General features: G+C 44.6%; 1 protein-coding gene across 6 annotated transcripts in view; it reads left to right on the forward strand.

Moving 5' to 3' along the window:
• Positions 1 to 26,548, forward strand: part of ACACA (acetyl-CoA carboxylase alpha) — a 198,250-nt gene that overhangs the window by 12,172 nt on the left and 159,530 nt on the right. For 5 of the 6 annotated variants that reach the window (XM_081844038.1, XM_081844035.1, XM_081844037.1 and 2 more), the window contains 8 exons: positions 11,754 to 11,886; positions 13,386 to 13,524; positions 17,834 to 17,943; positions 19,697 to 19,778; positions 20,455 to 20,553; positions 21,391 to 21,497; positions 24,876 to 24,986; positions 26,002 to 26,211. In XM_081844038.1, the coding sequence (XP_081700164.1) occupies positions 11,754 to 11,886; positions 13,386 to 13,524; positions 17,834 to 17,943; positions 19,697 to 19,778; positions 20,455 to 20,553; positions 21,391 to 21,497; positions 24,876 to 24,986; positions 26,002 to 26,211 (991 nt within the window). Of the gene's footprint in view, positions 1 to 6,417; positions 6,568 to 11,753; positions 11,887 to 13,385; positions 13,525 to 17,833; positions 17,944 to 19,696; positions 19,779 to 20,454; positions 20,554 to 21,390; positions 21,498 to 24,875; positions 24,987 to 26,001; positions 26,212 to 26,548 lie in introns of those variants that run through there. The other variant, XM_081844040.1, reaches the window with a different exon arrangement.

A 26,548-nucleotide genomic window follows, 5' to 3' on the forward strand; every position in this document is an offset into this window, starting at 1 on the left:
GCGCATTGCAGTAGTCCAAGCGTGAGATAACTAGAGCATGCACCACTCTGGCGAGACAGTCCGCGGGGAGGTAGGGTCTTAGCCTGCGTACCAGGTGGAGCTGGTAGACAGCTGCCCTGGACACAGAGTTAATCTGCGCCTCCATGGACAGCTGTGAGTCCAAAATGACTCCCAGGCTGCGCACCTGGTCCTTCAGGGGCACAGTTACCCCATTCAGGACCAGGGAATCCTCCACACCTGCCCGCCTCCTGTCCCCCAAAAACAGTACTTCTGTCTTGTCAGGATTCAACCTCAATCTGTTAGCCGCCATCCAACCTCCAACCGCCTCCAGGCACTCACACAGGACCTTCACCGCCTTCACTGGTTCTGATTTAAAGGAGAGGTAGAGCTGGGTGTCATCTGCATACTGATGAACACCCAGTCCAAACCCCCTGATGATCTCTCCCAGCGGCTTCATATAGATATTAAAAAGCATGGGGGAGAGGACAGAACCCTGAGGCACCCCACAAGTGAGAGCCCAGGGGTCTGAACATTCATCCCCCACCACCACCTTCTGGACACGACCCAGGAGGAAGGAGCGGAACCACTGTATAACAGTGCCCCCAGCTCCCAGCCCCTCTAGACGGTCCAGAAGGATGTTATGGTCGATGGTGTCAAAGGCCGCTGAGAGATCCAGCAGAACTAGGAAACAGCTCTCACCTTTGTCCCTAGCCCGCCGGAGATCATCAACCAGCGCGACCAAGGCAGTTTCAGTCCCATGGTGAGGCCTGAATCCCGATTGGAAGGGATCCAAATGGTCCGTTTCCTCCAGGCGTGCTTGGAGTTGTTCAGCAACCACCCGCTCAATCACCTTGCCCAAGAATGGCAGATTTGAGACTGGGCGATAGTTGGCCAAATTGGCCGGGTCTAAAGATGTTTTTTTAAGAAGCGGTTTAATGACCGCCTCTTTCAGCGGGTCTGGGAAGGCTCCCTCATGGAGGGAAGCGTTCACCACCCCGCAAAGCCCATCGCCCAGCCCTTCCCGGCTCGCTTTTATCAGCCAGGATGGGCAAGGATCAAGGAGACAGGTGGTCGGTTTCACTCGTCCAAGCAGCCTGTCCACATCCTCGGAGGTAACAGATTGGAATTGATCCCATGTAACAGGACCAGACAGAACTCTAGCACTCTCCCGCCCTGGCCCTGCTCCCACGGTGGAGTCTACCTCCTTCTGAATCTGAGCGATTTTATCTGCAAAAAACTTTGCAAAAGCATTGCAGGAGATCTTGGGGTCCCTACCAGGCCCCGTTGGTACAGGTGGTTCTGATAGATTGCGAACCACCTGAAAAAGTCTCCTGCTGCTGTTATAGATGGGGTCGAGTTATACATGGAAAAATATGATATATTGTATCTTTGGACTTATGGTAAGAGACTCTCTTTTTTTGATAGTAAACAACTCGTAAGTCAAATTAATAATTCTTAGAGTCTTCTTTGACTGAGGCCCAGGAGACGACTCCCTCTCTTTTGGCTTGTAGGAATATTTGTATTTCACTTGTGGCGTTGCTTTGCCCCCCCCCCCCCCGCTGCCATGGATAATCTTATGTGCTATTTAACTCTGTTTCTGCCTAAGAACTCAGGAAGAGCCTGGCTGCTTGATCAGGCTAATGGCCCATTCTGCCCAGCATCTTTTAGCCAACCAGATTCCCGAAAACAAGACCTGATCTTTTGCACGAGCCCATCCACTCTCGGGCTTCTCGGTGTCATCTTTCCGATCTTCTCCAAGGTGGAGAGCCGGTTCTGCTGAGTGGCAGAAAGTTATGAGGGGGAGCCAAGAGCTACTTGAAATGCGTGGCTCTGGCATGCCCAAAGTGTGGAACTGAAAGCACTTTTTTTTGTGCGCAGTCAGGATACAGCCTTGAACACCTCTTTCTCAATTTGTTTGCTTTTGGCTTTTAGTGGTGGCAAAGCCCTCTCCCCTTAGTGCAGACCTGCTTAGCTCGTGCCCTGCCAAGCCAAACACAGCCACCCATCCCATCCACTGCCAGGCATTTCTCTCTTCTTTTTTTAAAAATAATATTTATTAAGATTTCAAAAAAGTTACAATAATAAAAAAGAAAAGAAAAAGAAGGGGAAAATACAAAACACAAAAAGGTAAAAAACAATTAAAAACAAATCAACCTTTCCATATCTTAACTTTCATTTACTTGTTTCCCTGACCTCCTCGCACCTCCCTTTTTTGTATTCTAGTTCAATTAATTATTTCAGCAAATCCTTTCCATTTTTGCTTTTATCCTAATAGTTTATCTTAATATATTATAACTTTACATTCTCACCTGTTAACAATCCATCTTTAAATACTCCTTTATAACATTACTGCTAAAACCACATAACTTCATTCCAGCATCCTTCTAACATTCCTTAATTTTACAATGTTTCTGTAAATAGTCCTTAAATTTCTTCCAATCTTCTTCTACCAACTCTTCTCCCAGGTCTCGGATTCTGCCAGTCATTTCCGCCAGTTCCATGTATTCCGTCACCTTCATCTGCCATTCTTCCCAGATGGGTAGATCTTGTGTCTTCCAATACTTCGTGTCAGGGAACTGCCATCGGAAAGGCAGGTGGTGGAGAGGCTCTCAGAAGCTAGGAGAGACTCAGCGGCCGGGGAAGGCACCAGTAGGGGGAGTGTGGGAGATCAGAGAGAGAGTGAGGTGCCAGACTGGCTCAAGGAATCTTCCAGCAAAAACAGTGGAGAAGTTTCAGGACCTCCTATAGGTACACCCACTCCTCGCCGGAAACTGTCGCGCCGAGAGTCCAGACGACGCGTTTCCGTTAAGGAGCTTCTATGCTGGAGTCGTTTCCGTAAACGCCCACTGTCGGATTCTGCCAGCGATTAAGGGAGTCATGCTTAAGGGGCTCCGCTGTACACAGAGTCTTGAGAAACATGCCCAAGATCTGAGGGACTGAACTTTTACGCACAAGTAGCTCATAATCCCATCACACTTCGCAATGAGTATTCTTGCTGCTGTTGTGGCATACATAAAAAAAGTTCTATCCTTCTTTGACACCAATTGGCCGACCATGCCCAGGAGAAAGGCCTCTGGTTTCTTCAGGAAGGTATATTTAAATACCTTTTTCATTTCATTATAAATCATCTCCCAGAAAGCCTTAATCCTTGGGCACGTCCACCAAAGGTGAAAGAATGTACCTTCAGTCTCTTTACATTTCCAGCATTTATTATCGGGCAAATGATATATTTTTGTGAGCTTGACTGGTGTCATGTACCACCTGTATATCATTTTCATAATATTCTCTCTTAAGGCATTACATGCCGTAAACTTCATACCTGTGGTCTATAACTGTTCCCAGTCAGCCAGCATAATGTTGTGTCCCACATCTTGTGCCCATTTTATCATAGCAGATTTCACCATTTCGTCCTGAGTGTTCCATTTCAACAGCAAGTTATACATTCTTGACAGAATCTTAGTTTTGGGATCTAACAGTTCTGTTTCCAATTTTGATTTTTCCACCTGGAAGCCAATTTTCTTGTCCAATTTGTATGCCTCCATTATTTGATAATGGACTTTGTCTTTTAGTTTTTCAAAGCTCTGCAATTTCAATTTATCTCCCTCTTGTTCCAAGATTTCCCAATATTTCGGCCATTTGGCCTCCATATTGAGCTCACTGCCAGGCATTTCTCAGCCCTTTAGGTGTTGCAATTTCAGGTAACCTGGGCAAAGTTTCCCCTTAACCCCCTTCTCGTAATTTTCCATAGCTTTGATAGAGCTTGTCTGCTGGGAAACCTTTGCAGTTGCAAACAGTATTTATGGCAAGATCTCATTTAGCCACCCTGATACCATAATGAGCACAAATCATAATGGATACACAACAAAAAGGGTGTTTGGAGGGTCCCATAGTTTTCCCAAGCACTTGTTTCCTAAGCACTTCCGTGGGAGAGGGCTGGTATTTCTTAATTTTCTCTTTTTGCTCCAGGGTTGGTATTTTCAAATGTGCAGATGCTCTTTCGATTTGCAGGATGCTGAAGTTGGCATGACATCCTTTGCTTAGATGGGGAAAGCGCAAAACCTGGACTTAAGGGTGGTGTGTTGTTGTTGTTTGAAAACATCTTCTATGTGGCAGAATCCTGTTGTTGGCTTCTGTGTGGCGCATCCTGTAGTTGGCATTGCAAATAAGCTAGGCAGTGCACTGCTGAGTTCTATAAAAAATTGCTACATCACTGATAGCATCCAGCATCATGCCGTTGTGCTGAGATTGACGGGGGCTCCTCTCTGTGATGTGTGTCAGGTATGTCTCTAGAACAGACAGCCTTCCTGGGCCATTTAGAGACCAGAAAGGGACGAGAGGTGCTTACAGCTTGCATCTCCTTGTGATCCTTGTGTAGCTGTGTGTTTTGCAGTTTCTGAATCTTGTGTGTGGCCAATAGGCACTGAGGCCCTTTGGTTTTCCTGCCCGACATTTTCTTCAGCACATGCTCTGGGTATGTTGTTGGGGCGTTGTTGTTGTTGTTGTTGTTTTGTAACTGGTGTTTTGCTGTGCTGTTTTCCTAGGAAGGGTGCCAGCAGCTGAACTGTATTTGTCCTTAAGACACCACAACTGATTTAAAATGCATCTACAGAGCGGATGGGAGAGGTTCCGGCATCTTCAGGTCGGGCTGGAAATGTCCCTTGCCTGAAAACCGGAAAGCCGCTGCCTGTCAGTTTAGATCAGGGGTCAGCAAACTTTTTATCAGGGGGCCGGTCCACTGTCCCTCAGACCATGTGATGGGCCGGAGTATATTGGGGGGGGGGGGATGAACGAATTCCTATGCCCCACAAATAACCCAGAGATGCATTTTAAATAAAAGCACATATTCTACTCATGTAAAAACATCAGGCAGGGCCCACAAATAACCCAGAGGTGTATTTTAAATAAAGGGACCATTATACTCATGTAAACACACGCTGATTCCCAGACCATCCGCGGGCCGGATTTAGAAGGCGATTGGGCCGGATTCGGCCCCCGGGCCTTAGTTTGCCTACCCATGGTTTAGACGATGCTGAGCTAAATGGACTAGTGGGTCTGACTCATTGTATGACAGATGCTTCTGTGCCTAGTTCTGATCTGGAGAAGGGCATATTGAGGGTGGACTCTGGTCTAGAAACCTGGAGAGTCACTAACAGTTAGTATAGTATTGAGCTAGAGGAATCAATAGTTTGATTCTGTCTCAGGCTGCTTGCTATGTTCCTATGGCCCCTTGTTTCAGGAGAAGGGCCCAGAATTAGTCCTGGATCAGGCAGTGGGTGATGGGACCCTGAGACCCTGAAGGACTGCTGCCAGCCAGAGTAGGTAGCTTTATAAAGCAGCTTCTTAGGCTCACAACCAGAAAGGGGAAACAAAATAAAAATCCTCAGAAAGGGAGAGAGGAAGGAATGAACACTAATAATATAAATACAGGCAGCAACCATTTTACGTGGGGGCTCAGTTCCTGGCTCCTTTGAGTGACAGCGGAGTGCGCATAAGCCCGCCCACCCCGCCTTGTTACACCCCTCCCCTGTTCTGCCTTCTTCTGGGTTCAAAATGGCCCACATGTCAATGACCACACGTCAGCTGGACATTTGGAAAATGTTTGCTGCCTGTACGAATTCTCCCTTAGATGGCTTGCAGAAAAGCCGTACCGCAGTGGCAGAACATCTGCTTTGCATGCAGAAGACTCTAGGCTCAATCCCTAGTATCTCTAGTTAATTGGAGCAGGGCAATCCCAGGCTTTCAGGCAGAGGCCACTCTCAGCCCTGCCTGCAGATGCCGGGGATTGACCCTGGCGCCCTCTGCTTGTTATAGCAATGGCATATTACATATTCTTATTAATAATATTAATTCTTTCAGCACCTTTTGAAGATACCCAGCTTTATGGTGGCAGGTTTTTTTTTGTTTTGTATGGGCTGCCAGAGCTTAAAGTGGGTCCTTCCAATCCATTAAAGTTTCTGCTGCGATGAATCTTCTTTTGTCTTCCCGGAGACTCTTTTTGTGCCCGGTACCAAGTTATGAAGGAGGGTTTTGAGGAGTGCTATACAATCTTTTCTCCTGGAGGAGTCTCCAGGTCTTGCCATGGTCACAGCGCTTGTCCAGCCTCTCTGCCCGTCCCTGCATAAGCCCCATTACATAACCTTGATATCTTTTCCCTCTCTCCCCTCCTCCAGTCCCTAATCAGCTGTTTCTCTCTCTCTCTTTCCCTTGTAAATCAGTGAATGCTCTCCCCTGTATACACAATGCCCACCGCTGGGAAGGAGCGTGGATGAGCTGTGCATGTAGAGGAAAAAGCAGAAGGACAAAGGTTAAAAATGCGAAGCAGCCAGTAAAATGCAGCTTTGCTCATTTATTTATTTTTTTTATTTTAAAGGAGGGTGATGCAGGGAGGGATCTTTCTGAAAAAGCTGCAGCTTCAGAGGAAGGAGAGTAGCATTCTCTGTCAGAGTGCCGTCTGGTTCAAGATCTAAACCAGGGAACCCCTTTTGCTAAAAAAAATAATAATTCCTGAGCCAGCATGGAAGAAGCAGCCGACGACAGTCAGGCAATGAGATATCATATGCTTCAAAGGTGGGTGGTGGAGGTGGGGGGAGGTTGATAATCCTACTTTGAAGGGGTGGGTTTTTTTTTTTTTTAATTACTCACACTTTGGAAGGGTGTTGTTTATTAACCTTAATTTAGAGAGGTGATTTGTGTGTGGTGGGGTGTTAAGGCTCATTTCAGTCAGTTGTGAACTGGTATAAATCAGCTTAATTTTTAATTATAAGGGTTTTTTTTGGGTGAGCGTTGTTGGGTTTTTTGGGGGGGCGGGGAGAAATTGACATCTTTTGCCTGAAGGAAGCTGAGATTTGACACTGCAGGCAGCAAATTGCTCAGAGAAGCTATTTTTTATTTTTAAAAAAGAGGAGACAGACAGGGTTTAGATTTTTGCAGGACTTTTGGGTTTGGCATCCAAGAAACCAATTCAGCAGTTTTTTGTTTTGGATTTTTATGCTCTGCAGGGAGATACATCTGCCCACCATGCTTTGAAAGAAAAGGCTGGCTGGCATTCCTGAATACCTTTTGATTTGACACTGAGGCTGAGACCCTACATATTCTTACAAATTGGCAGAACTTACTTCTGCGTAAACAGATTCCCAGACTTCCCTAGGAAGAGGGATTGGTTGTTACGCCACTCTGGGAATCGTACCTCCATGAGGGGGATAGGGGTCTCCTAACAGCTCTCAGCACCCTTAACAAACTATAGTTCCCAGGATTCCTTGGGGGAGGCTGTGACTGTTTAAAGTGATATTATCATGCTTTAAATATATAGCACAGATAGGGCCTACAACTCCTATCACCCATGATCGCTAGCTAAATTGACTAGGGATGAAGGGAGTTGGTTGGTTCAGGCAATATTTCAAGGACCACCTGTCCCCATATGAACCAGCCCTGACCCTGTTATCATCATCTGAGGCCTTCTTTGTGTGTTTCCTCCACAAGAAGCCCAGAGGGTGGCCTTTTCTGCAGTGGTTCCCCTTATATGGAATACTTTCCCCAGGGAGGTTCACCTGACACTTTAGGCGTCTTTAGACACCAGGCAAATATGTACCTCTATAATCTGATTGAACAATCTGTGGCCTTTTAAATGTGTTGGGGTGGTGAGTTGGCTCTTTTTTTGGTTATGTATTTTGTGTTCTCATTTTGTATTTTTATTCTATAAACTGCCCTGTGATCTTCAGACAAATAAAATAAATAAATAAATAAATAAATAGAAGAACACTGGTGTGGACTGCATTGAACTATATGGACTAATGATCTAACTTGGCTTAAGGTAGAGTAGCCATATTTCAGACAGTGAAAATCTGGACAGAACAGTTGTTGAGGTTTTTTGGTGGGGGAGTGAAGTTGTTTTGGGGCAAAATCACAAAAATGCCATTTTTGTGCTACCTTTATGGGGAAACGGCAAAAACAGCACTGCCGACATAGGCTGCCATACATCTGGATTTTCCCAGACACTTCTCCTGATTTCCGCCTGGGCACTGCTGCCGACTGCAGTAATCAGGATACGTCTGGCAAAATCCGGACGTGTGTCAACACTACTTAAGGCAACTTACTATTTGCAAGCAAGCTGAGGGCTGCCCAGGCCTTTAGGAACAGACTGAGAAAACACGTATTTCCGTGTGTAAGAGAGAAATGCCTCCAGTTTTAATCCAAAAGAAACTGTGTCCTAAATATCAGTATGTTTGGGTTAGGGTTACTAGTACAGCTAATCTTTGGAGACCCACTTCTGGGTGCCTCCAGCAACTGGGGAAGACCACTTTGGATGGTAGTACTATGTTGCCCATCATGGAGTCATTTCAATGCTGTGGGTTGTTGTTGTTTAGTCATTTAGTCGTGTCCGACTCTTCATGACCCCATGGACCAGAGCACGCCAGCCACTCCTGTCTTCCACTGCCTCCCGCAGTTTGGTCAGACTCATGTTTGTAGCTTTGAGAACACTGTCCAACCATCTCGTCCTCTGTCGTCCCCTTTTCCTTGTGCCCTCCATCTTTCCCAACATCAGGGTCTTTTACAGGGAGTCTTCTCTTCTCATGAGGTGACCAAAGTATTGGAGCCTCAGCTTCAGGATCTGTCCTTCCAGTGAGCACTCAGGGCTGATTTCCTTAAAAATGGATACGTTTGATCTTCTTGCAGTCCATGGGACTCTCTCTTTTTTAAAAAAATAATATTTATTACTTTTAAAAGGACAGAAGAGAAAAAACAAAAGAAAGAAAGAAAAGAAAGACAACACAACACAACACAACACAACACAACACAACACACAAACAATACAAATCACAACCCAAATCCATCAAACCAAACACACCAAACTAAACTAAACAAAACCCACTCCCTAACCCTAACCCTAAATAAAACAAAACAAAAACAATTTAAAAAACCACATCTCCCCTTTTCGATACTCTTTCTTTCATTCCCTTGTTTCCTCGACCTCCTCTCACCTCCCTTTTTGTATTCCACTTCTACTAGTTATTTCAGCAAATCCTTTCCATCTTTCTCTATTCTCTATCATATTATAAAGAACATATTTTTTTAACCTTATTTTAACATTAAAACTAAAATACTTATATATACCTAACTCCTTATAACATTTCTGCTAAATCCATAAAATATCAATCCACCATTTTTCTATCACTCATTAATTTTGCGATATTTCTATATATAAACTTTAAATTATCCAATCTTCTTCCATCAACTCCTCTCCCTGGTTTCGGATTCTGCCAGTCCTATCCGTCAATTTCATAAAGTCCATCAACCTGGAGATCTTATGTCCGAGGCTCTTAACTCTTTTCCAGGTCCCTTCTGCAGATCTTCTTCATATTCTTTAATGCTGGAGAGCAAATCTCGAGAAAACTCCATCCTAACAATAATTTTATTCCTTCTGGACAGTTCAGCCAAATTTCCATAGTTGAAGCTAGGGTCTATAAAGTATTTCAGGACGTATTTCAAGATTCCTCCAAACCCAAAGGCCCCCAAAACTTCAATCTCCTCCAAATCCGAGTCCATGTCCCAAACGTCAATTAATCCCTGGATAGAGGGATCTTTCCAACTTTCCTTCTTCAGTCCAAGCCGGGATCCAATCCTCAAAATCTGACTTTTTCTAGATTCAATCATAAAAGGCCTCAATTTATAGTCCTCAATTTGCTTCTGTAAAACTAAGGGTCCCGCTTGTGTTATTTTAGGTTCTAAAACAACAACTTTCTCCTTTTCCTCCACCATTTGTTCTGCCAAAGTAAGTTCCTGTGCCAGGTCCTGAATTATTTCTATGTTGGTACTCACTTTTTGTCTCATATTAGTCACTTTCTGTTCCGAATTGTCAATTTTAAAAGTCATGTCATCCATCTTTTTATGAAGCTCTTCCAGCGAATTGCTTATCTTAGATAATGCAGACACAATAACTTCTCCTATCAACATTTTGAATGGTCCAAGGTCAATCTCTGGTTCTCAGAATCCTTATCTTGCAGCTGGAGATCTCCCAGTTACACTCCTATAACAGTTTCAAAAGCTCCCTCTAGAGGGAAACAGTCTCCACTTGTATCAGTTCTTTCAAGCACAACTCAGCAATAAACATAGTTTCCATTTTCAGTTACTTTTCCTCCATTTTAAATGTAGAAGAGGACAATGGAAACAGTATCTTACTCTTATTTTAGCTGGCTGTCAAATCCGTTCTGTCAATGAACTTTCCCCAAACATCATTTGGCAGCCCGTTCCTAGGTTCAGAGTGTGGTAATTTGATCTTCCCCTCACTCCTGCAGGCTTACTAAGTTCAAAAATTTCCCCCCTCTTCACCTGCTTCCAAGGGGTTTTTTGTATTTTTAACCGATGGAGATCTAATCCTTTGTCAAAAGCTTTCAAAGACTTTAGCTTGTAACGTCTTTGCTTCAGTCTATTTACAAAAGCGGAAGGCGGACTTCCTGTTTATGACCTTCCCGCTTCGGCGCCAAATTAAAATATTTAAAGATCCAATTTTCCGTTCTACTCACGGATAGTTGTTTAAAATCCAATTGTCCACAGGAAAAAAGTCAGCGCTCTCCAGCAACAGCAATGCGGCTTCACTCCGTGAAAGAAGCAGTCGATTCAAAGCACCGCGCTACTCACCCCACGTCGCTCCGGATCCCCAAAACAGGGTTTCCCCACGACTAGGGGAGGCGCAAAAGGTGCCAGCCGAATCCCAGGTTCACAAGCTTCTCCCGCTTGTGATTTCAATGGGTCTCCGCCTTCGCCGTGGCGGTCAGACCCTGTTTTTCACGGAGTAAGTTCCTCCCGATCGGAGGAGCTCAGCCATTGCCGGAGGCGCCAACCTGGAAGTTCACAGTCCATGGGACTCTCAAGAGTCTCCTCCAGCACCATAATTCAAAAGCATCAATTCTTCGGTGATCAGCCTTCTTTATGGTCCAGCTCTCACTTCCATATGCTGTGGGTAGACCTTCTTTTTTAATCTCCTCAGATATTTTAAGACACACACACACACACACACACACACACACACACATCTAATACTACTACTTTTATTTACAGATAGGTAGCCGTGTTGGTCTGCCATGGTCAAAACAAAATAAAAAAATTCCTTCCAGTAGCACCTTAAAGACCAACTGAGTTAGTTCTAGGTATGAGCTTTCGTGTGCATGCACACTTCTTCAGATACCTTCAGGTATCTTCAGATTTCTTCAGGTATCTTCAGATTTCTTCAGGTATCTGAAGAAGTGTGCATGCACACGAAAGCTCATACCTAGAACTAACTCAGTTGGTCTTTAAGGTGCTACTGGAAGGAATTTTTTTATTTTGTTTTTACTACTTTTATTTTTATTGTTTTGGTCTGTTTATCAAGCCACCCATCTTGGCAAGCATTTTCTTTCTTTTTGAAGGACAGAAAATAAATACTGTAAAAACAAGGGTAGGGAACCTGGTGCTATCCAGGTATTACCAGACTACAACTCCCACCATTCCCGGCCACCTTCCTCATATAAGGTGCAAATCTCACTTGTCTTCTTCTCCTTGCCGAAATGCTGAGGACTGCTTGAGGTTTCTGGTTCCTTGTAGAATCACAGCAAGCAAGAGGTGGTGCCCTTTGGGACTGGTAGGGCGACAGGCAGGGAGGCCAACAGTAGCAAACTGGGGGTTGGTGGGGCAGTTCCCCATGTGCGCTGATGGACGAGCCTCCATTGGAAGTTAAGTCTAGCAGCTCTTACACCACTCTCTTCCTTTCTTCCTCTCAGGCCAAGTATGTCTGGTCTCCACCTCATGAAGCAAGGCCGGGATAGAAAGAAGGTGGACGTGCAGAGGGATTTCACTGTTGCATCACCCGCAGAGTTCGTCACTCGCTTTGGGGGGAACAAAGTCATTGAGAAGGTGAGTTGCAGTTTTCTCTCTCTCTCTCTCTCTCTCGAAAAATAAGAAAAGTTTACTTCTCAGAAACTAGGAATTCAAAGGCATGCAACCCAATGTGTTTGGGTGTTTGCTGGAGGTTTAGGCAAGTTCTTGGAGGATAAGGCTTCCAGTGGCTATATTTTCTTTCCATGGCTGGAGGCAGTGTGGTTCTGAATGCCAGTTCCTGGGAATTGTGGATGGGAAGAGGTGCTGTGGCACTTGGGACCTGCTTCCTTTAAAAATAAATAAATAAATAAAATTATTATTTTATTTTCAATGCAAAATCATAACAAAAATTACAAACATTGAATTCAAAATAATGCTATACAAACAAGAAAGAAAAACAGAACATACAAAAAAGGAAAACAAAACAAAAAAAAGACAAAAAAGCATACATCTACAAAAAACCCCATATCATCATTCTAATCTAGTCATTACACACATATTCACATATTGACTTCCTTCCTTTGTTCTAAGACCTCAAAATTTTTACTCTTACTGTATTGTTGTGTCTAATATAGATTGCTTCCATCTTTGTGCTTTTTTACACCATTTTTCTTTTTCTTTAACCCTGTAAAGCATCATTCATTACATACTGATATGCTTACTCCAGAACAATGTTTTTTCATATACTCTTTAGCACATCCCCATTCTTTTAATAATTTCTGGTCCGATTGTCCCCTTATGAATGCTGTCAGCCTTGCCAGATTTATATATTCACAAAATTTAATTTGCTATTCTTTCATTGATGGAATTTTCCTGGGACCTGCTTCCTGTAGGTTTCTGTTTGGCCACTGTGAGATGCTGGACTTGATGGGTGTTGGGCCTGATGCAGCAGGGCTCTTCTTATGTTCTTATGCAAGTGCCCAAACCATGTATGAATTTCTCCTGGGCCCTGATAAAGCTGAGTGGGGACCTGATAAGCTAAGTGGGTGAGACCGTGGAAACTGGAGGGCTCAAATCGTGTATGAACAGGGGCACACCACAAGTCCCACATGCCCACTCAGTCCCTGAACCTCCCTGGGTTGAGCAGGGAAAGTCTCAAGACCTTGTTTGCCTGTGTTCTCTTGAGGCTGGGCAGTGGACATTGGAAAGCCTCTGTTAGATAGAGCACCCTAGGATTGATGTACCCATTGGCCAGCCTGTAATAAGGGAGCTGCCTATGTTTTGAAGGTCCAGAGCAGGATGGGATATCCCGGCTGCAGAGAGTCAGGGCTATCCGAAATCTGCTGAGCTAACCGGAGAGGCAGGAGGTGTGTGGAAATTTCTGCTGTCACAGATGTTCTTTCCCAGCCTGGAAGCCTCAAAATGTCCTCTCTGGCCCACTTCCTCTGAAGAACCTGTTTGGCAGCTGAATGGGGTGGTGATCAGAGGTGAAGTAAGGGGATGTTTTTTGTTTTCTTATTTTTAGGAGGGGGGAGGAGGAGTTCAACAAGTTTAAGAATGACTGTTTTGAAAGGCTTCCATTCTGTTTTGTCTAGGTCCTTATTGCCAACAACGGAATTGCGGCGGTGAAATGTATGCGGTCCATCAGGCGCTGGTCCTACGAGATGTTTCGGAACGAGCGAGCCATCCGGTTTGTTGTCATGGTGACACCTGAAGACTTGAAAGCCAACGCAGGTGAACCTTGGAAGCCTATTTTCACCCCTCTCCCCACCCTCACCCCCCATTTCCCTCTTACGCTTGTTGCAACTATAGAAAGTTAACCCTAACCCTGTAACAATTTTTAAAGTGCTTTCTGTTGAGCGATTACTACCAGGGGAGGCTTTCAACCCTAGGACTTGTGTTGCTCCAAAGTGGCATTTCGCCTTTATTGAGAGTGGGTTGTATCCCAAATCTTGTTCTACTCAGAGTATACCCATTGAAAATAATGGACATGACTTACTTGGGTCCATTAATTGCAGTGGATCTGTTCTTGACCAAAACTTAGTTGGAGACAATCCTTTGAAGTAGGGGGCTGTTCTTGTATGACGTTGCGGGGAGAAGAGAACTGGGCCAGATTTTGGCTGGCCTTGGTTGGTAGCCCAGGTCTGTGCTTAACAAAGGCTCTGTCTGTCTTGGGATGGAAGGAAGGGGATTCTGAGGTGCGAAAACACGTGGACCACCTTTGAGGCTGAGTGTGATTGGAGGAAAAGAACCACCATGTTCTTCCCAAGCTGGGCATGAGGGCGTCTTCCTTTTTAAAGCTAGCTTCCAGGTGCTCTGACTTTGTGTGAGGTTGGGGAGACCTGCCAGCCTCTGGAGGCTGGTATGGGGTTTCTTGCCAATTTACACAATGTCCAGATTTGGACAACCGAGGAGCCTTGTGGTAATTGCTTTCAAGTTTATGCTGTGGTCTATGCATTATGAAGGATAGTGGTCCTCGGTTGTTTTTATTTTCCTGAGGAGCCCTTAAATTGTTTGGGACGTCTGCAGACCATCTGAAGGGCATTTTTTGTTCTACAGATCAAAGTGCATACAACACTCGCATTGTCTTGTATTTCTAAAATGTGCCTTTTTATGTGAGCATTTCATGTCAGGCATGAGGCTTGTTGACATTAGGTTCAGATCAAGTTAAGCAAAAGTACCCTGAACAGGTAATTTTTTAAAGGAAAAGTTGGCAAAGTGTACCTGTGCTAGGTTACGAAAATTGCGGGCCCTAAACCAGAGCCTTGTAAATCTGTTTGATAATCTGGCTGTGGTCAAAAGAGCTTGGATTCCCATTGTTGGGGATAAGAAAAACCAAGCTTGGGGGCAGGTTCAGATATTCCTGACTGTTCTGTGACCTTTCTGTGCATCACCTGAATGGAACTATTAGAGTGCTAGTGGTCCCTGGACTACAGTTTGAGAAATGCAGCCTGTTGCTTCTGCTCATTTGCTTAATCTCACTGTTAGTGAAGGTGACAGCAACACTGAATTTGGCTGTCAACTTTCAAATAGTAGATTCCCGCTACCTCACATGGTGGAGGTCAGGAATAGGCACATGCAGCTATGCTACCCTATGGCTTCTTAATGATTTCTGCAGATATGCTTATTCAGATGCTTGTACTGGAACCAGATTGGGATATCTTGCATGTTTGTTAGTTTGATATCTTCTCCAGTGATGATGTTTTATACTGAAACCTATGAATTACAAAAGTTTGGGGTCAAACCATTTGGCCGATTCATCTAAGGAGCAAGGAGCACTTGTTTTTAACTAGTGTGTGGGCTTATAAGCTGAATATAGGAGTGCATTTCTATTTTCAGTTGTCTGCTTTTAACATAGAGGAATATTCAGTCTCTGAGCCAGCTGAAATCTAGCACCACAGGGAGAAAGCTAGGAGAAGTCTCTTGGGCACACAGGTTGCTAGCAGGCTAAAGGTGTCTGCTGAAATGCGAGAGGCCTTGTTGGACTTGGCGCCCTGCTGGCTCTTGAAAACGCACCTGTTTATACAAGCACTTCCTTGAACTTCTTGATCCAATTGTTTTAATGGCTCTAGTGACTTTTGCTGCTCCAAGTTGTGTGTGGCCGAATGATTTTAAGAAAGGCACATCTGACTCACCACTGCAGAGTTGTCCGAGGTTTGGTAAACGAGATCATTTTGACATATGGTGGTTTCCATTTATGACATTTATAACCAACAATAGTGTATTGTACAAACCTCCAATGACTCACGCATCACTATGGAGGGGGCACTTGCCTCCACATGACAGATTCTCCTTTTGCCCGCCTTAGACATGTTTCAGACTGTCCCCTTCTCCAACCAATTGAGTCTTTTTCATCACTTTTGATCTGATTTCATTATGATGTAAATTCTGACCTCTCACTCCATATTTATTTATTAATGCTGAAAATGATGATGAAAACGTTCTCTATACTTCACTCAGTCATGGTTACAGTTCTGAGTTGTTGTCCCCCCCCCCTTTATTTGTACAGCATTTTGGCTTTTTACAGCTGTATATTCAAAAATTTAAGAAAGCATATATATATTTTTAAGAAGAAAGAAACGCACACTTTTATGTCTTTGAAGGCAAACCCATTTTTCAGGCCATCTCTTGGCCTGGCTGTTTCTCTTGGCCTGTGAAAAGTCATTTCAGCTCTTCGGGAAGCTCAGCTTTCCCACTTCAAGCCTTGGTTTCTGTTTGCATTTCCATCTCCAGTCTGAATTCTGTGCACTTTGAAGTTTTTAGGCCTTTCCATATGCTTTGGGGAAGTGCTTGAGCTCTTGAGAGGAGCTTGACTTCAGTGCCAAGTGGAATGGCGACAGCAGAGTTTAGAATAGAGAAAACAGGTCATTCCCATATTATTGGCAGTGGGGATGGGTGGTTGTGGGGAGCAGCCTCCCTTCTCAAATCCAACCGGCAGCAAATAATTAACAACAACAACAACAAATTAAGCAATTTATTAATATTATATGTATCAGTCACTTCTTTCCAAAATGGTGAACTCAGCCCAACTTAAAAGAAAAACAAACATGTAGAAGTTTAAAAATAAACGGTGAAAACCGATCCAGCTCAACCCCACCTCACTGAAAAATAGGCCCATGTGAATAAAACTGTTTTTGTCTGGGCCCTTGAAACAGACAGTGATGGAGGCCGGAGTGCCTCCCTGGGGAGTGCATTCTACAAATCAGAAGCCACCGCTGAGAAGGCCTAGCACCACCCTCTGCATCCTCCTAGTGGGGGCACATAGAGAAAGGTCTCAGATGGTGACTGCCGGGTTTGAATTGTGCCTGGAAACTAATTGGGAGCTAATTCAGTTGTAATTATCCACAGGAGTAATGAACAAAATGATTAACCACTTGCCACCCTTTTATGCCACTCAGAATCTGCTGCCTGAGGTGGCCACCTTATTCAGTCTAATGATAGGGCAGGTGTCAGGAGCAGGCCAGCAATTACTCATAAGGTGCCCGTGAAGTTAATGCTTTATTCAAAGACACGAAACAGCTCGGGCCTAGTGAGCACAACAACTCTTCCTGGTAGCTCTTTCCTCAGTGAGTCAGTTGCGAGGACTGAAGGACCTTCCCACAGCTCTCTAAGTCTCCTTCCTTCCCAAGCAATCTGACGCTCCTTCACCTTGCTTATCTTCATATCTCTTTGGGTTCTGGGAGACCAAAGAGGAGGGGAACTGGTCACAACAGGAGGGAGAGACCCCCCTGGCTTCTTCAGCAGTCTGCCTCTTGGCTCCCCTCCTCTCCAGCCTCCACTTCTGCCTCTGATTCTGGACTGCTCTCTGCCACTGCCTCTTTCTGCTCAGTAAACCCTGTTACCTCCTCAGCTTCCAACACCTCCTCCTCCCAGTCTACTCCATCTTCTCCCTCTGACCACTCATCGTCGTCCCACCACCAATCCCCTGGCTCTGTGCCTTCTTCCCTTGGGGGTTCCCCAGCCAATGTCTCCCACCATTCCTCTGCATCCAGCCAGTCCATGACCACAGGACCTGGAGATAACGTAGTATCTATGGCTACCTGAGAAATGTAGATAGGAGCTAGGAATCAAGACTCATGTACTGTGTGTTGAGTGTTTCTGTGTCTAAGGGAATAAAACTTTGGACCTGCCTACTGAGTAAACCAGAGGTAGGGAAGTGAATATCTCCAGAGGACCAGATCATTGTCCTCCCTACCGCTTGCAGACCAGATTTGATAGTTGGGTGTGGTCACCCCCCTGACAATCACCTGACAACCTAATGTTGAGTAAACGTCCTTTGCCTGCACAGGCCTTTCAGTAATGAAAGGGTTCCAGTTTTTACAAGAGTCACCTAAAACATTGATATTTCCCTTTCTGATACATCATGGTTGTGCCCCAAATTTTCTGGAGCAGTTCTCCGTCTGTTCTGAAACCTAAGGATTTTATGCTATTAAGTCTTGTTTGCTGAGGGTTTTTTGTGTTTTTTTTAGCAGCTGTGTTTGAATATGTTAACACTTGGTAGTTGGACATGCAATTTAAATCTTTTATTTCTTTATGTTGACAGAGTACATTAAGATGGCTGATCACTATGTCCCAGTGCCCGGAGGCCCAAACAACAACAACTATGCAAATGTGGAACTGATTTTGGATATTGCAAAGCGGATTCCTGTGCAGGTGAGAGAGATGGAAACTGGGAATTTAGAAAAAAAAAAGGATACCGGGAGCAGCCAAGGTAGTGCCTACCAGAAATTGCTGGGTACAGCTCTGATCACCCTTGACCATGCTGCCTAGAGGGTGATGGGCGTTGGAGTCCAACAACAAATCAAGGCCACCATGTTGTCTATCCCTGATCTATATGATGATGTGCTATGAGAGATGTGTCTGTGTGAAGACTGTGGCAGTGATTGGCTTGGTTTCCCTGATCTCACAGAGAAGTTTGGGAGGCCCTGGGTCTTGGGCTGCCATTGACTGAGCTGCTCAGGTCCTAAAGTCTGGAAGGGCCAGGAGAAACACTTAGGGGCAGGATTGGGAGTCGCAGAAGCAGAAGTGCCAAAAATATTTTGGCAAAGTATTGGAAGATGCAAGAATTACCTACTCTGGAAGAATGGCAGACGAAGGTGACTGAATTTATGGGACTGGCAGAGATGACCGGCAGAATCCGTGATCAGAGGAGAGAGACAGTGGAAGAGGACTGGAAAAAATTCAAAATATATCTTAAGAACTGCTGTAAAATTTCAGACTGATAAAATGTCAAGGGGTAAGAAACAGAGAATTACAGCTGTAAATGTTTAAGTTAAGAAAACCTGAGGGAAGTTAAATATAAAAATGGAATGAAGGATTGCTAAAAAATTGGAAACAAGGGTGCAGTGAAGGGGAGGTATGGGGAAGTCATGTGTTGTTTGTGTATGTCTTTTTGTGTGTTTTTGTTTATGAAAATTAATAAAAATTATTTAAAAAAAAAATATTTAGGAAGAATATCCCTGTGTGGCCCAGTGAAAACGGAGCATGCTCAGTGGTTGTGGAATGTTGACTTACCACTGGAGGGGTGGAAATACAACCTGGGGTGGTGGTCGACTAGAAGGGGGCATGGCTGTCTGTCTGGTTGGTTTGGGCCCTGAGCAGAAGTTTTCCACACCTGCAGCATTTTGTTGCAGGTCCTACTTGTTGCACTTAAATGCATGCATGCGCAGTGTGTTACATGTACATTTGTACCCATTTGTGCATGAGCTCCTCTTGCACGTGTGCTAGACAGGCGCATGTCTCCCAGGAATCCCTTTGGTGTGTATGTGGAGTGGAAAATATGTGTTTGTCACCATGCAATGTGCAAAACTGCCATGTCTTCAGCCAGTGTGGTGTAGTGGTTAAGAGCAGTAGATTCGTAATCTGGTGAACCGGGTTCGTGTCTCCGCTCCTCCACATGCAGCTGCTGGGTGACCTTGGGCCAGTCACACTTCTCTGCAGCCTCACTCACCTCACAGAGTGTTTGTTGTGGGGGAGGAAGGGAAAGGAGAATGTTAGCCACTTTGAGACTCCTTCGGGTAGTGATAAAATGGGATATCAAATCCAAACTCTTCTTCTTCTTTTAAAATTTCTTTCTGCCATGATTCTGTGATGCGCAAAGGATTTTCGATCCCAAAATCCTTTTCAAAAATTGTTCTCTTTTTTTAAATAAAAAAAGTGAATTTAATAATGAATTATTTTTCTAAAAGGTTAGAAATACCGTAGAAGACCTGATTGGAAAACTGTTTGAAACGCAGCCTTGAGAACTGCAGTTCTCCTCATGGGCCTTATTTAAATATGGATCACACTTCATTTTGACATGTGGCCCCCAAAATATTGATTGTGGCTCCATGTGGCCCTCTGCTCCAAAAGAGGTTAGCCACACTGATGTGAACAAACCTTAACCTGCTTTTTATTTCCTCTGTAGGCAGTCTGGGCTGGTTGGGGCCACGCCTCAGAGAACCCCAAGCTACCAGAGCTTCTCCACAAAAATGGAATTGCCTTCATGGGTAAGAGAGCCTTACAGTGTTGAGGGGCAGGAGAGTCAAAGCCTCTACAGGAGTTCCATGTCTATATTGGGCCTCCAGCACCATCAGTCAGTGGTTTTTTTTTAAAGTTATTTTTATTTTCAATTAGCAGAGAAGCACAGTAAAAAACAAACAAACCCAGAACAAAAACATACATCTCCCACAGTCGCCTGCTACCACCATGATCCTAAAATCCCCCATAAGCTCTAAAATGTCATAACATGAGAAATATGTTGCTTATTGTAGGATGGTAAAATCCACATTTGTTGCTTCTCCTGCTTTTGCCTCTGGCCCCACTTACCAGTGGCATGTGGCCCCCAGAAGGTTGTCAGGTTGGGAATTTGGCCCTTGGGCTGAAAACAGGTTCCCTGGCAGTGCAGAATCAGGAGGAGCAGGGGACCCAATCCAGGAACCGCCATGCTCATTCTAAGCTATGGTTTGGCTTAGCATGATGTGCAAACCAACTGCCCGTAGTTACGTTGCTGGTTGCTCTTACATATGTGCTCCTGTCTGGTGAAATCCTGCTGCCGCCAAGGTTCTTTTTTTGATGGCAGAAAGTCAGCTTTCAATGTTTTGCCGTTTTCTTGCTGAATCTCTTTCACTTCATTTTGATTTGATCTTCCTTGTGGACTCCCCCCCCCCCATATTTCTTTTGCAGGACCCCCAAGCCAAGCTATGTGGGCACTAGGAGATAAAATCGCCTCCTCAATAGTGGCTCAGACTGCTGGCATCCCTACCCTTCCTTGGAGCGGCTGTGGTAAGAAGTGTGTGAGGCCCCTTGTTCGCAGCTGTCTATAAGTTGAAACAACAACAACAATGATCCTGAGAGATAGTGTGAAACAATCGATAGGAGAAACAGCTGTGAACCGAGTAGTGATCAGTTCAAATCTAGCTTTAGTCACAAATTCATACCATCTCTTTTCCTCAGCAGTCCTGTCTACAGTATGGGTTTAATAATACTGATCCACCTTACAGGGTAATTAGGAAGCATTATTGTGATAATATATGCTAGGGGTTGCCAACGATGTGCTCATGGGAGCAGTGGCATGCTTGAGGTCTACCCCAGGTGCTCATGAAGTCTCTGACCCCTCCTCCCCGCTACCCCCTTATCCATGCGGGGAGTAAGAGTGGTTAACTTTCGCTCCATTGAAGTACATAGATCCGAAAGAGGAAATTGGAAGAATGACACACTTTCCCGCTTCCTCATTTAGCTCTATCTGCTTTTCAGGGCTCTGCTTGGTGTGATTCATAACCATATTTCATTGGAAAAGCGAATATAATGGTTTGGTGACCCCCAAATGGGCATTTTATGCAGAGGAAAGAACCATCACCCTCACTCTGGTTTGGCTTTGTCATATGATCACATAGCCAGATCTGATTGGCTGTGTGCTGATGTGACATCGCCATGCCTAAATGAATTGGGATTGGCTGGAATAGCCTGAGGAAGGGGCGTCCCCACTTCTAAATTTTAATTCCTCTAACGTTCTTTTGTAAAATAAAGCTCAGCTGGAGTGTAGGAAGCTGTTTGGGAAGGAAGCTTTCTAGATGGGCCTGAATTTCTTTGAGGCCATTCAAACATTGCTTTGCCTTTCAGGCCTCAAGGTGGACTGGCAAGAGTCGGATTCTCAGAAGCGCATCTTGAACGTTCCCCAGGAGCTGTATGAAAAGGGCTGCGTGACAGATGTGGATGATGGGCTGCGGGTAGGTTGGGATGCCCACTTAATAGACCTTGAGCCAGCGGCTCTACAGCCTGCTGATTTTTATGCATATGCCTGGAGGGGAACCTCAGACCCAAGGGCCGAATATGGCCCTCCAAGCCTTGCTATCTGGCTCTCAGAACCCTCACCGGCCCTGCTCCAGGCCACAAGTGCTTTTGCCCAGCTGGAATGTGTCCTTGAAATCTGATGACGTCGGGACTTCCGGGTCGGCGCCATCGCCGAATGGCGGACTCCCTCCGAGCTCCGGAGGGAGCCTGCACGGCAGGGGCTGGGTCCTACCGCACCGGCGATGCGGGGACCCTTAAAAACCACGGCCACGGGGGCCGTGGACATGGAGACTCGGCTGACACCGTTAGCGCCCTCCCGACTCGTGAAGGAGCCTTTTTAAAGGCTACGGATCGGGTGCCGGGGAGAAGCGTGGTGTTTTGAGTCCTCTGCCATCCCTGCCGTGCGAAGCCGCATGCCATTCGGCGGAGAGCGCTGGCTTTTTCCTTTGAAAATTCGGACCTAAAAGAACAACCCGTAAGTAATTGGAACTTGGACTAAAAAGAGGGACAAAAACTTTAAAAATTTCGGCGCGAGCGGGGGAGGCGCAAAAAAGGAAGTCAGCCACCCCCTCCATTGTAGAAGGGACAAAGCAAAGGATCTGATAACTAAGATCGGAGTAACATCATTTTGGCAAGTTTTTAACCTCACGAGTGAAGAATATGAGATTGAGCTGGAGGAGGAAAGTAGAATTCGGACTTAAAAACAACCCCCCCTGGAACCCCGGGAGCGATCGATGACGGAGTTTGGAGAGGAGAAAGGCAAGTTTTGACAGCTGTCAAAGAGCTGTCAAAGCGGGAAATAAGATAGAGACTATGTTACAAGGACTTTGCTGGTTATATTTGTTATAAATTGGATACAAATTGTTTTAAATAAGGATTATAAAGTTACTAGGGCTAATGGACGCGATCTGGAAGAGAACTCAGTTTTTGCAATCCACCTAGAGGAGCCGAGGGATATTACAAGTGGTTTTAGCTGGAAATTGGAACAGAACTGTTTATCTCCTGGGAAACTGCAGAAATGGAACATTATTTTGACTACAGAGGCCACTACACCGAAGAAGACAATGGAATCATCTGTTGTGGAATGAAAGGAACTTGACGTAATGTTTTGTTTCTGAATAACAAGCCTCTGTAAAGGAACTAACTTTTGGAATTAGGACATTTGTGCAGGAAAACAGGGACAGAAAGAAATAGAAAGAGGAGTGTGATCAATAAGAACAACAAAATAACAAGAATTGGACCAAGTCAAAAGTGGGGACGTTTGGGACATCCAGATTTGACAAGCTTAAGGATTATAATTTGGAGTTTTTCACTCCTGGATATAAAAATCTGGATGGAAAAAATGGGCCTTTCTTTGAGACAGAATCCTTCCATGATTGGACATTCGAAATTAAAGAGGACTGGCAAAGGACTATGACTTAGAGAGACGTGGAAATATCGGACATTGAGGAACATTGGGAACGCAACCGGGAAAAGGGGGGGTGGGAAATGTGGAATCCAAAGGGCGTAAACTATGTTTTATTTAGGCTATATACATCTACATGGTATTCTAAAGTGGGGAACTCGTGGTGGGAATAAGCCGATTTTAGGGGAATGGAAAATAATGTTTTTTTTTTTAAAAAAAAAATTGGGTTAAGGATAACAAGTCTGAATTGAGGAGAAGAACTTGTTGAGATCATTTGAGAGATTTGGAATACAAGGGGGGGAGGGAAGGGGAAGTCCTGAAAGGATGTAATTGGAAAAAGATTTGAAATTGGATGTTTTATTAATTTGTAATTAATTGGAAAACTTTAATAAATATTATTCAAAAAAAAAAAAAAAAAAGAAATCTGATGACGTCTCCCACTTGCCTGGATGGGAGTATAGAGAAGGGTGTGTGAGTGTAGAAACTAGCCTACTGTACAAAGGTAAATAATTTACCTTCATTCCTGTGCCCACTTTTGCCTCTAATTTAGCAGGGCTCTTATGTTCTAAGAGAGGTTTTCTAAAAAAATTTCAACAACACTGATCTGAAAGAAGGTGGGGGTGATGAACTCTCCTTAAAAAATGGTTAGTGTGCAATCTCATACACAGATGTCAAGTTTTTTCTGTGCAGATGGAAAGCTGATAAGATGGCTTAGGTCCAAGCTATCTGAAAGACTGTATTCCTTCGAATAAACCTGCCTGGGTTTTGAGATGGGGCAAGGGGCATGGTGGGGTCATGTGAGAGTCCCTTCTTGGTGGCTGCTCCCAGACTTTGGAACTCCCTCCCTGGAGAAAGCTAGGTTTGCTCCCTCCTTGTCCTTCCTCTGGCAGTTTGGCACCTTCTTGTTTGAACAGGCTTTTGGGAACCGACTGCTTTTAATGAAAGGTCTGGTGCTCTGCTGTTTTCATTGTAATTATCTGTATGTCTTAAACAGATTTTATATACAGTACGGATATAGTTTTTATTCTATCAATGCTTAGTTGTTTTGTTTTTCAGTGATTTTTTTTCTCTAGGCTTCACGCTTCTTGTTTTTGTCTGTAAGCTGCCTTGATTCCTCTTAGGATAAAAGGCGGAGTATAAATAAAGAAATGATAAATAAAATAAAAAATCCAATTTTGAGAAATGAGGGACAATTAGGCTGTATTGTTTTTAACACTTGATTGGGAGCCGCCCAGAGTGGCTGTGGAAACTTAGCCAGATGGCTGGGGTATAAATAATAAATTATTATTATTATTATATAGGCACTTTAGGCATATATCACTTAAATGACAGGCAGTGTCAGCAAAAGCATACACACAAATTATATAAGGATAGAATACACTCAGTATCCATACTTAAAATAAACTGCCTGCACCCTATTAAAGACTTTTGGGCAGTAATGCTTCATCACAGCCTTGTATATAACCTTAAAGCACTCTTTTTAAAAAGGCATGTTCATAAATTCATTGTTGTTACTGGCTCTTGGGGTGAAACCACGACTGAGACAAGGAGCAAAGCACACTTTGTATTCATTCAGCTTCATTTCTTAAAAATTAGTGTGGGATGTCTGAAGGGGAATATTTGCTTGTTGGAAAATCTGCTTTTCAAAAAAGGCTTGCTCCTTATGCCTGCCTTCTAAAGCAGGAATAGTCATTGTGCTTCCCTCCAGAAGTTCCTGGACTGCAACCCCCATTGTCCCTGACTGCTGGCCATGCTGGCTGGGGCTGATGGGAGTTGGAGTCCAACACCATTTAGAGCTCACTGTATTGCCGACCCCTGGTTTAAAGGATGAAGCTTTGACACCTGGAGGTCACCTGCCGAGTTTGCTCAGGTCTCTGAATTCTCTCTCTCTCGCTTTCCTTGTGCTCAGGCAGCAGAAGAAGTTGGCTATCCTGTCATGATCAAAGCTTCCGAAGGAGGGGGAGGAAAAGGAATCCGGAAAGTGAACAATGCAGACGACTTTCCCAATCTCTTCCGACAGGTACAGCTCTGTTTGCCGCTTCTGTCTCTGTGCCCTGATGATGTGGTTGCTGATTTCTTCCATGGAGGAAACATCTGGCTGCTCTGCCCTTGCACAAATACTTTGCCTGTTTTAGTTGATGTTTTTGTTCCACCACTGCAGTTTTCCCATTGTTTCCTTCTGTTTGGTGTGAATCGCGGGCAGGTCTGGGACAGCTGCACATGGTGCTGAAGGCCCTGTTTTCTTCCTCGATACTGGGTTTTAACATTTTATTTGGGGAAGAGGTACAAGCCCAGTGGGTAGAGCATCTCCTTTGCTTGCCGAAGGTGCCAGGTTCAATCCCTGGTGTTCTTAGATGGGTCTGGGAGAACCTCTTGGGCCTTCTGGTCTGTTGTATTCCAAAACATTGGGAGTGCACCAGGTTGGCAAAACTGCTTAAAGATGTGCATTTGAGTTCCAAATGCTGCTGCTTTATTTGTTTATATTATTTTAGTAAGTTTACATCCTTTCCTTCCTCCCCAAAGAGCCCAGGGCACAGCAGGCAGCTGTATTTTTAAAAACAAAAAAGAAGCAAAAGCATTCTAAAATGAATCAAAACCTTCCAGAAAAAAAATTACTATTAAAAAAAACCAAAAAGCAATTACAATAAAAACAGTGCTTCCATCCAGTGATCTTGAGGTTGCCAGGAACAGTATTTTCCAGCCACCAAATGCACCTGGGTGAGGAAGAATGTTTCCAAATTCCAAAAAATGTTGGAGCCATTTGTGCCAGGGAGGGCATTTGCCAAGTGCAGAACCACATCTGGAAAGACCTTGCCATGGCTTAGTGCCAACTGGGCAGCCACCAGGGGAAGCACCACCAACTGTTGGTTGTAGGGACCAAGATGGTTGGTTTATGGTTAATCCTAATAATATACTTTCAAAAAAATATATATCCAAATCTCAGTTGCCCTTTCAGTACTGAGAATAAACATGACCGCCCATCCTAAGAGAGATGTGTTTTGATTTCCACCTGGTGCTGTTCATTTTATTGTCAGGTACAAGCTGAGGTCCCGGGATCCCCCATCTTTGTGATGCGCCTTGCCAAACAGTCCCGCCACCTGGAAGTCCAGATCCTCGCAGACCAGTACGGCAATGCCATCTCCCTTTTCGGCCGCGACTGTTCAGTCCAGCGTCGACACCAGAAAATCATCGAGGAGGCTCCCGCTTCGATTGCCACGTTGGCCGTCTTTGAACACATGGAACAGGTGAGTACGCTTCAGAGGCACCTGGCTTTTTCTGGCGAGAGAGCTACTTGTCCCATGGCAAAACAGCTGTCATAAAAGCAGAAGGACATTTTAGGGGAGCCTTGCTGGGTCAGACCAAAGACCCTACTTGGTCCAGCATCCTACTACAGTGGTGCCTCGCAAGACGAAATTAATCCGTTCCGTGAGGCTCTTCGTATAGCGGTTTTTTCGTCTTGCGAAGCAAGCCCATTGACGGCTTAGCGGATTAGCGCTATTAGCGGTTTAGCGGCTTTTAGCGGATCAGCTGATAAGCGGCTTAGGGTTTAGGGAAAGGGGGAAAAAAGGGAAAAAACCCCGC

The sequence above is a fragment of the Podarcis erhardii genome, assembly GCF_964252035.2.
Source record: "Podarcis erhardii genome assembly, chromosome: 16".
NCBI lineage: Eukaryota > Metazoa > Chordata > Lepidosauria > Squamata > Lacertidae > Podarcis > Podarcis erhardii.